Source organism: Kryptolebias marmoratus, linkage group LG11 (genome assembly GCF_001649575.2).
Source record: "Kryptolebias marmoratus isolate JLee-2015 linkage group LG11, ASM164957v2, whole genome shotgun sequence".
NCBI lineage: Eukaryota > Metazoa > Chordata > Actinopteri > Cyprinodontiformes > Rivulidae > Kryptolebias > Kryptolebias marmoratus.
In genome coordinates this window covers 16,389,167-16,399,550 of record NC_051440.1, presented here as the reverse complement: position 1 = coordinate 16,399,550, position 10,384 = coordinate 16,389,167, and the positions used below count along the sequence as shown (strand labels likewise).

General features: G+C 42.7%; 2 protein-coding genes across 2 annotated transcripts in view; one reads left to right on the top strand and one right to left on the bottom strand.

Annotated features, from left to right (window-relative positions):
• Positions 1–77: 77 nt before the first annotated feature.
• On the top strand, positions 78–8,199 carry LOC108230152. The gene is made up of 18 exons (XM_025003731.2): positions 78–236; positions 831–923; positions 1,002–1,154; positions 1,247–1,335; positions 2,306–2,481; positions 2,614–2,752; positions 3,445–3,576; positions 3,659–3,778; positions 3,882–3,975; positions 4,082–4,178; positions 4,279–4,487; positions 4,947–5,232; positions 5,310–5,653; positions 5,725–6,003; positions 6,080–6,256; positions 6,338–6,442; positions 6,522–6,613; positions 6,690–8,199. The coding sequence occupies exons 1-18, from the start codon at positions 228–230 to the stop codon at positions 6,763–6,765; spliced, it is 2,670 nt and encodes an 889-aa protein (XP_024859499.2). The 5' UTR covers positions 78–227; the 3' UTR covers positions 6,766–8,199.
• A 709-nt stretch (positions 8,200–8,908) lies between these two features.
• The window catches only part of dnaja2b (DnaJ heat shock protein family (Hsp40) member A2b), a 6,481-nt gene continuing 5,005 nt past the window's right edge, over positions 8,909–10,384 (bottom strand). The window contains exons 6-9 of the mRNA XM_017406122.3: positions 9,954–10,150; positions 9,709–9,853; positions 9,254–9,381; positions 8,909–9,145 (exon numbers count right to left, since the gene is read on the bottom strand). Of these exons, the coding sequence (XP_017261611.1) occupies positions 8,957–9,145; positions 9,254–9,381; positions 9,709–9,853; positions 9,954–10,150 (659 nt within the window). The 3' untranslated portion in view covers positions 8,909–8,956. The remainder of the gene's footprint in view (positions 9,146–9,253; positions 9,382–9,708; positions 9,854–9,953; positions 10,151–10,384) is intronic.

The following is a 10,384-nucleotide window of genomic DNA, read 5'->3' as shown; positions in this document are numbered from 1 at the left end:
GTGAAAACATGGAGGAGGTAAGATGTTTTGACGCTGAGCTGCGTTTGTTGCTTTTGGTGCAAACAGTGAAGCTAAAATTGGGGGCGGTTTTCCTTCAGGACCGTCTCGCTGTTCTTCCCGGGACCCTGGGCCTGTCTGCTGGAGATGAGTTCTCCTCAGAGGATGTGAGCTTCCTCTTTGGCAAAGTGTTTCACATTTCCTCCAGCACTGATGAAGTGCATGCAGCCATGGCGAAGGTAAAGATTCAGACATTTTGGGGGAAAAACGTCATCATCAAAACAGCAGTGAGTTAACTAGATTTTCCCTCATTGTAATAAGAGACAACAGTCCTCTTATTACTGGAGGATGTTCCTTCAGCAGAACAAAAGTCACTTTAATGATGGTATTTCTTTCAACATGAGATGGTGTTTTATGTTGCATTTCTAAAACAAAAAGATCTACATGTATAAGTCTGATTGCAGTCTTGTGGACCGTAACATCATTTTTAACTAAAGATTTTCTCAGAATTTAAGTTAAATTGCTTCAGAGCAAAAAAAAGAAAGTTATAGTGTAATAACCATCAAACAGCTCAGATGTGTAAAGATACATAGTTGACAAGAAAGCTTGTTTAGGCAAAACTGATCTCAGCTGATATTCAAGAAAATGGGAACATAACTGAATAAAAAAAGACAATTAGTGCCTTTTTTTGGCTAGTAAATTAAACAGTTTTGTGTCACATTTGCAATTTTTTAAAGTAGCCTACTTTTTTTTGCTATGCAAAATGAAGAGCTGAATGAACATCCTGCAGTATATTTTGTCAGGATTTGTACATTTGTATTTATGTGTTTCAGATTGCTGGAGGTGACAAAAGCTGGTCCTGTTCTGGTCAAAACATTTTGGACGTTCTCTTAGAAATGGAAAGGGAGAGAGAAAGGAAGGAAATGGTACCTTTTTTGTTTCTTCTCTCTAGAAGATCAGCTGCTAAATTACCCACTAAGAATAAATACTGTTTTTTTTTGTAGTTATACTGGGACTTCCAGCTTCTAAATGCTGGGAATCTTCCTCACTTGGTGGATTTCTCACATCCAAGTACAGACGCTGATACTTTTAAAAATACTCACAACTTGGAGTCAGGATCCAGACGGCCACAGAGAGACGAAACTGCCTTCTTTCTGGTGAGCAGCCGAAAGGCAGAAAAGACACACAGAGCCACTTTTCTCTGGAGGATGTTCACTGAAACTCATCTGCTCCTCCTTCCCTCACTCAGACTGGAGGGCTGATGGAGGAAAAGAAGCTCTGCCAGGTGGTGACAAACATCAGGAGGATCCAGAAAGCAGCCGGACGCTGCTGGGCTCAGTGAGCTTCTTAATTAACCAAACAGTTTACACACCTGAAAGGCACCAAATGAATGTATTCATTTCTTTTGACACATTACTTTTACTCTGCATTTAAAGGAAGGCTTCTGAGTGAAAAGTGAAAAATGAAATAAAACAGAAAAATTGGCAATTTGGGGGGCAAAAATGCAACGTGAGCGCTGAGAGCTGAATTATTGTTGAAGAAGCTGAAACTCAGTTAACCCTCTCAAGGCAGACGTTGCAGATTTGCAACAGCAAATTGTGTATACCTAATTACTCCACATTGATATTTTATGAGACTTATTTTACTCAGATGATAATTTCCCCAAATATCTGATTTTTCCTGTTACTAAAACTTAATTTGAGCCTGAGAGGGTTAATAAAGGTAAAACAAAGCGAAAAGTTAAAACAAGCTAAATTTAGTCGAACAGTAGCTAGTAACCAAAATTGGCAGATGATTAGCAACAAGCTTAAACCTGCAGAACAGTGGCTAAAAGCTAAAATTAGCAAAACCATAGCTAAAAGCTAAATGGAATATAAATAAACCAAATTAGAGCAAGTATGTTGAAGTAGATTTCAAAGATAATGTTTTAAAGAAATTAAAAAGATCTTAATGTATTTTTATAGGGGAAAATTTTTGCAAATCAAGGTAAATATTCTGAAAAGTATCCCACATGTCTTAGCACACCAGTTTGCAATAGAACTGACTGTTTTGGTATCTGAATGATTAAAACAGCACAGAGTATGTGGAAGCAGTTTGAATGTAAGGAGGAGAACAGTGTGGATACTGACTCAGAGTAACAGAATAAATTAATATACACACAAATCTATCTTTATTTGCAACAACAAAGCTGCAAGAAAAGAAAGGAGTCTGATTTTTAACAAACAGAAACAAGTTTTTTGTAACGTTTCGAGTCACCCCAAGTGCTGAAGTGTTTAATTTATTTTTTAATGTGTTTCTTCCTCTTTAGACTGGCATCACTGGGCTTGCAAGGCCTTTTGCCGTCTCCCTGGCAGGGTCAAAGGTTAGGCAGTAAAAGTGAGACGTGGGGCTGCGTCTCCTTGTCGGACGTCCTCCTGTTGGTGGAAGTGAAGTATGACGCAGTGGCCCACTTACTTTATAAAGAAATGCTTCAGGAGCACCACAGTAAGGGCAGGTCACTCTGACCTGAGGTCGGAGAGTCACTTTAACTCTGCCCTGCTGACTGAGCTCCAGTCAGCAGGGCAGAGTGTGCTCCGGTTCCTTCCTGTTTCACATCTGCTCCTGCTGTTCCCTCAGCTGAGAGCGTCTGGGAGATGCTGCCACCGTGGCAACAGCATCAGGAAGTGGAGGTGCTGGAGGACCTTGCAGAGGAAGCTTTGGAGTCTGTTGACATGCTCGGCTTGGCTGCGCTGCCGGGAGCTTTCAGGATATACAAGTAACACAAGTTTGAACATTTAACTTCCCCCTCTGGTCAGATTGCACATTTTATGTTGTGCCTCCCTGTGTAGGACGTGAGAAACGATTAGGGCAAACATAATCAGTATCAGGCTGTTATTTAAAACCAACAAAATTATTCATTAAACCGCTTGGGTCTCATGGTGTCAAAGATTTACACAGTGTCAAACATAAATGTGTATTTGCAAGTTTAAGGCTAATATAAGTCGACAGTAACTTTATTTTATAAAGCTAACTCTACAAAATAATTAGAAGCTCTTCTGAAAACATGCTGGCTGTCGTGGGATTTGTAACATGTTTTATAGGAGAAGCTATTATAAAGTAACCAGAAACATTGAAATCCAGTGGAATATAAAGCAAAGAGAAATAATTCCTACTTGTGACTGCATGCCTCAGACAGTGCTGTAGTGTCAGGCTCAGACAATAAACATGAAATCACAAAATATCTGTTCGATACATTTTTGAAATGTGCAATATGTGCATATCTTGCATTTTCACATGGAGCGGAACAACTGAATTGATAGATTCTCTTTTTCTAGTGGTTCAATTCGGGAAAAAAAAACTTGGAAATTTTAAGCATTTTATGTCATTAAAGAAGAGATTAAATCCAAGTGCTTTTTTTTAATGCATCTCAAAAGCCCAATGGTTAAAAAAAAACTATCTTCCCTGCAGGGTGCGTCCAGATGCATCTTCAAGAAGTTGCTCAGAGTTCATGGATCGGTCCTGGTCGGCTGTTTCTCTCCTAAATGACTTGCACACATTTTGTCAACAAGAACAAAACACACTAACAGCTCTGGGTCAAAGGTAAACGCTGTATATCAGCGTGCTTGTTTACAGAATTACAGGCCTAGCATGGGTTACAGTGACAACAGAGTGTTTCTTCCAGGTTGTGTGGAGAGAGTCTGAGGTTGTTGTGTCTCTACATCCGCCTGGCAACTTACAGAGCTCAGAGGGAGAAAATGTCCCACAGCGCTCTGCTGGCAGCTCGTCAATCCTGGGACTCATGGTGAGCCGGCAAACGGTAACAGTGAAAATGATCCAGATCCCAAATGACACCGTTTGCACGCTCACTTTCAGCTGTATGTTTGCTCCTCGTCTTTTCTGTTCAGGCCCCGTGTCGTCAGTCCGGGCAGAGCAGAACTGGCTGCCCTGTGGCTCCATGGGAGAGAAGAAGACAAAGAGGCCATCAGGACACCACAACAGGTAGAGTTTAACTCTAAGGAGGAAGTGCAACCACGTGTTCACACTTAAGCACTGGTTTCTGGTTTAAGATTTTTTATCAGTAACCAAAGAAAACCTTTGGCTTCAGACTGAGCTGCAGCTGCTGGTTTGGACTCAGGAGCAGGAGAGGAAGCACCTGCTCACGTTGTTGCACGGGATTTCAGTGGAGGATTTGCAAAAGCCAGGTTGCACAATATCCAGGACAGGAAGTTATTGATTTTCTTCTCCTTTGAATCAACTTTTTTTTTTTTCTCTCCAATCCGTCGTCTTGTTTGTGGCTTCCAGACAGTGAGCAGGCTCCTTTGAGGGCTGACTGTATGAGAAGGCTAAAACAAATCCATGCCCAGCTGCAGACACAAGGTGGGACTCAGACCCCTTCGAAGCCCCCAAACCTTCAGGTTCTGCTGGAAGATTGTGCCACGCTCCTTCTGACCCGTCTAATAGAGCTCCAGGAGGTCCAAGCCTCTTATTTCCTGCAAGAGCTCCTGGGCCGAGTAAGTTAAGACAACCACCGCAGCCTCTTCGGTGCAGGGTTACACATGAACGTAGAATTGTAAATTCATCTGGAGAAACAGGCTTTTCTGTACAAATGGATCCCTGAGTTCAGAATCACTTTGATGAGATTTGTTGAAGAAGCTGACACTGAGTTGTCAAAGGTAAAAAAAAAAGCAGAAAACTAGCTAAAAGAAGCTAAATGCTTGCTAAATGTCAGAAATAGCAAAATACTAGCGAGAAACTGAAAGTATCAAAAGGTTACCTAAAAGTAAATGAAGTTAGAAAATAAAGTCAAAGCACCTGTTTTCTGTATGATATAAGCACGGCTAAAACAGCACAACTTATACAGTAGTTAGATTGCAGAAAGCATGCAGAAAAATAAAAATAATAGGAAATTAATAGAGTAAACGCTGAACCAGCATTCGTACAATAACAGTACATGATGGTGTTTTTGTTAGAATACACTTGGTGTCCAAGTTCTGCAAGAACAATGTGAAGCTGAGCTCGAAGCACAACGTTTCACCAATCTGCTGCACGTCCTTATCCCGGACGAGCTCCTAACCCCAGGCTCTGTGACTGGAAACACCAGCAGCCATCTAACTGGACTGGAACCCTCTTCCACCGGAGGGCCCGTCGGTGGTGGATCAGCTGCAGCACCGACGGCTGATCCAGGCGACGGAGCCAGCGGTGATCAGAGAGAGGACCAAACTGCGAACCTTTCAGCCAAACAGGAAGTCTGCTCGGGTACCTGCAAGGCAAAATGTGTCCAAAAACCAACAACGTGCGCAGCAGAAGCTACACTGTGTTTTGGTTTCCCGCAGGTTGCGGCGCCGTCATGGAGGACCTGCCCTACCTGGAGGTCTTGTGTGCACTGGACACACGGGGCGACACTCCCAAGAGTCGGGCTGCAGAGGGAGGAATCTGTCAGGACGATGGGGACAGTTTGACACAGAGACACCAGAGCTACGAGAAACAGCGGTCTCTCATCACTCTTGCTTGGAGCAAACCATCTAAGGACGACGAGGCGGACACTGCAGAAGGGAAAACCGAGAAGAATGAAGAGGGTTGCTCGAAGACCCAAATCCAGTCCACACAGTGTGAGAAAACGGTGCAGGAGACAGACAGAGAAGACAGTTCAGATCATCAGGACAGCACAACAGAACAGGTAGCTCAAGAATAACACGACACAATACACTGTCACTTTCATTCATCTGATTCCTTCTTCTTTTGTTTCAGCTGAACTTGAGCAGGAAACCGATAACCGATCGATCGGATGAGGGAGACGTTGCCTCTGAAAGCAACCTGCAAACAGAAGCTGAGAACCTACAGCCAACTGTCTCGGATGATTCCTTTGCAAATACAGATGACCTCAGCTCTGGAACGTCTGATCACTCAGCCAGCGCCGCCAGAGAGATGACCGAGGAGGAGACATGTCCCACTGAGTCCACTCCGGGGGACCTCGGAGCACCTGAACACTCAGACCACAAAGACCTGACGCGTTCCCAGGAATCAACAGTAAGACATCTCTGTCGGTTTTCCCGATCAGTGCGTCATTCTCTGAGTATCTGACGCGCTTTGTTTAACGCTGCAGATAGAGTGCAGTCTCTCTGAGAGAAACAGAACGAGGGAAGCCAGTCTGATGGAGAAGGAACCAGCGGGACATCCAGTGTCTGCAATGGACAGGGAGAGAACGATGCGCAACCTGGTGGACATGCAAAGAAAGTTCGAAGAAAAGCATCAAAGAGACAAGGAAAGACAGCTGCTGAGGGTGAGAAACGTGGAAATAGGGACTCTGAAAGGTTCTCCAGAGGCAAACGTGTTTTGACTGAGTTTGCCTTTTTTTTTTTAGGTTCAGGAGCGTCTGTCAATAATTCAGAGCCGAAAAGCTGAAGAGGACCTGCTGGGCCTGAAGCACACAGAGAGGCTCAGGCATCTCACACAAGATCTCCCCACGGTAACCCTATGAGCGGATCTCTGTGAGAACATCTTGTGTGTTTTGACTAATGACCACCGGCTGCACTGTTGTGTTTCAGGAAGACAAGAACCAGCAGAAGACGGTCGTTAAGGAGCGGCTGGAGCAGCTCAGGCGAGAGCGCTCCTACATCCTGCAGTCCAAGAGAGACAGGTAAACTGAGCTCTGATTTGGGCGGGGACCACGAGTCACGCTCACCGGTGTTACAGTGAACTCTTGTGTCCTTCAGGAACACGGCAGTGTTCAAGGAACTCCTGGCTCCAGTTCGTCTGCACATCAGTGAGACGGAAGACGGAACGAGCTGAGAAGTGTTTGGAACTGTCCCGCTTTCTGGACATTTTAATCCCAGTTTCATCAGAACTGGTGATGCCGTTCAACACGTTTTATTTACTGAACCAACACCTCTTAAATAACGTGTTCAGGTGTTAAGATGTCGATTTTATACTGTTTGTATCAATTTTGTTTGTGATCATGTAAAATACAGTACTGTGCAAAGGTTTTAACCCCCCCGAAATATCATACTTTGCCTCAAAGGAGACAGACTTTGTAATCTTTTGAAGATGTTCTGGTCGATGGTTCTTCAGGGTTTTCAAAGTTTCTGTTGAAGCTTTGAGTCTTTTTTTCCCTCTCACTCATTTTCTGTCCTGTCCTTATACTAACCTCAACAGAATGTTGTGCAGTGTGTGCCTAAAAAATAAGAGTAGACAAGCGAAGAAAAAAAAAGCATCTACAATAGATGAAGAGCATCTGAATGTCATGTCTAATTGGAAAAAATATATAAAAAACCCCAGCCACATCAGACATGGGACCTGAGAGAGACGCCATCCTTTACGCCAAGCTCCAAATCCAAATTGGTTCTTTGCTAAGTGGTTCTGTTACGTCAAAACAACGCTGGTCGTTGAGTCATTTGCTTGGGTTTAGGAGCCTCTTCGTTTCCCAAAGATACACAGATCAGGGCTAAGCAACATTTAAAAGGCAGCAAATTATTAAAACGAACGAGGGATGACCCAATAGTTTTGCACAAAAGGAAAGTGAACACCAAAAAGACAGGAAAACCAGACAATTCTTTGTTATACATTTTAATTTTCATTTTGATAACCATATGCAACAGTAACGCAATTCATTTATTTATAACCCCTTTAGTTGTGTGCACATCATCCCGAGGCCAAAATGACAAACAATGAGTCAGAGGAGCATGTAAACAGTCCAAAGTGGCTCCATTAACCTTTCTTTACGTGAACATTTATGTTGAGCGTCGTTCACTTGTGTAAGAAGTGGCTGTGACAACAGAACAAGACTGCTGTGAACACTGAAAGCACCAATGGACTGAGACTGGATTTATTTACAGGCATGTGAGGATGAGAATAGTGGAACACATGAAGGGACATTGGTTTGGCTGGTAACTCTACAAACGATAGATAGGTAATCTACAGATGGTTTGGTGTGGGCAACATGACCCTTCATTCCAGGTAAGGTGAGGGAAAAATGTCTGAGCTTCTCAGCAAATAAACATTCTTTATTTTTCCACCGCCCCTTGTTCACTAATTACAGTATATTTGGTATCCACTCTCACTGCAGTTCACCGCAAAGCAGGAATACCTACCAGCCTAATGAGCTAGAACATTCCACAACAGCCCCCCCTCCCACACACACAGCGATGATCAACTCCAGTAACGAGCACAGAACTTCAAAGTCTGAGGTTTTAAACACTAACATTCATAGCAACATAAAGAAATCTATGTTCCAGACTAAAAACAAACAGAAAGCGTCTTGTTCGACAAGCCATATATTCAGAGCTTTAGCTGTGTCCGAGTGACAGCTTGAAACGGAAGAAAACCAGCGAGTCAGATTAATGAAGGACAGTTCCCCTTAGAGGCGGCGGCAGATCAGGCGTTTGGCTCTCAGGAGGCTACGCAGAGATGGAATCAGGTTAGCTCGTGTGGCAACAGGGTACTTCATAGCAGGAACACGGTAACGTTTCAAAAGGCCTGACAGATTTCTGCTCTGTGTCGGGACCTCTACAAGCTCTTCAGAGAGAAGGTGCATGCACGTGTGTGAGACTGACCAAATTACAGCTTTTACAAAACAGTAACAATATTTGCATTTTGTACATCAGACTGGTGGGGTTTTTTTCTTCTTCCCCACAAAAGGTGAAAGTTTAGAATGAAGACAGAAAAAGGCTCAAGTTTAGTTCACTTTAATGAACTTCTGAGACTAATTTCTCGCTGGAGACAACTGACGAGCACTTCTGTTCGTTACATAAAACCGTCATCACACATCCAGGATCTCTCTGAGGAAACGGTGGGCACAATGGAGCAGAGGAGGGAGGTTTTCTATATATATTTTTTTTTATTGTTTTAGGTTTTTGTGTATCTCCTTTTCACTGGAATCATAAAAGGAGGGAAATGTGTGTATGTGCAGCAAGTTTTGAATGGTATTAGCAATGAAACCTAAACCATGTCTGTGTGCAAGTCTTTTTTTTTTTTATGAGTCTTTCTATTGGTGTGCACACTGCACCCCTGGGCCATGGTGACCGCCTTCATCATCAGAGCTATCATTATAGGCCTCTCTCCTGGCTCCACTGCCAGAACCTTGACTCTTGTCGTAATCCGTCAGCTCGACTTCCTCTGCATCCGGAGCGATTTCAGGACTGTCAGAACGAGCAGGAAGCAGGTTCTCCAGGTCCTTAAAGAAACAACAACAACAAAAAAAAAAACATGTTAACAGCCAGTTTTTAAACTGCAGAAATGCAGGTTGTTCTGTTGTTCTGTGTCCGTTTCGACAGCAACTCACATTCAATTTTTCAGGGCTGATCCAGTTGTTTTCTGGGAACTGAACGTCGAACTTGATGTAAAGATCTCCCTTCTCGAAAGGATTTCTGTACTGAGGCATTCCCTCTCCTTTCACCACTCGAATGCAGCCTGTCACACATTATATTAGTTATACACAATAAATAAGTTCACATATTTTAATGTGACAAAACAAAATGTGTTTAGGAGGTAAAATGACATCTTTACAGCAGTAACACAGTGGCTTGTTAAACAAAAGAACTGAGTTCAATTCATAATTTTTCACTTTTATTCAACTAATCCTAAAGAGCTATCAAGTCAGAGTTTATAAACACCAACTTTTGCACTAGACGTTAGAGTGGGCCTGTATGGCTGCAATAAATAAAATTTTTGTTCATTAGAAAAATAAGATGAGTGCTAAAATGAGCCTAACAAAAAAGAAAATAAAGGGGCGTTCACCTGGCTCAATGACCTTGCCAGGTGGGTATTTGACAAGCAGCTGCCGTCCGTCCAGATGTGTGATGGTTATCTGGAAGCCACACAGAGCCTCAACAAGTCCGATACGCTGGACCATGTGAAGATCATTTCCATCACGCCGAAATTCCTGTTGAAATTGAAATTCCATATTGTTTGTCTTTGATTTGTCGAATAATAAAGAAAAGGTAAAGTTTGAGGGACTTCTTATGTCATCTGACAGAGGCTACCTCGTGATCTTTCTCTTGAAGCACCAGAACAATATCTCCTGGTTCCACACCCGGTGCTTGGTCAGCTTCCCCGGAGAACGTGATCTTCTGTCCGTGTCTCATGCCTTTGTCCACATGAACCTCCAGAAGTTTGGTCTCCTTGCATACCTTCTGCCCCTCACACTTTTTGCAGCGGTCCTTCTCATTTATTACCTCACCTGGACAACGATACACACAGAAAAATACTTAAACAAAAAAATCTTACTTCTTATTGCGCACCATGTTTCTATCAGTATGCGGACATACAGGTGCTGGTCATAAAATTAGAATATCATGAAAAAGTAGATTGATTTCAGTAATTCCATTTAAAAAGTGAAACTTGTATATTATATTCATACATTACATACAAACTCATATATTTCAAATGTTTATTTCGTTTAATTTTGATGATT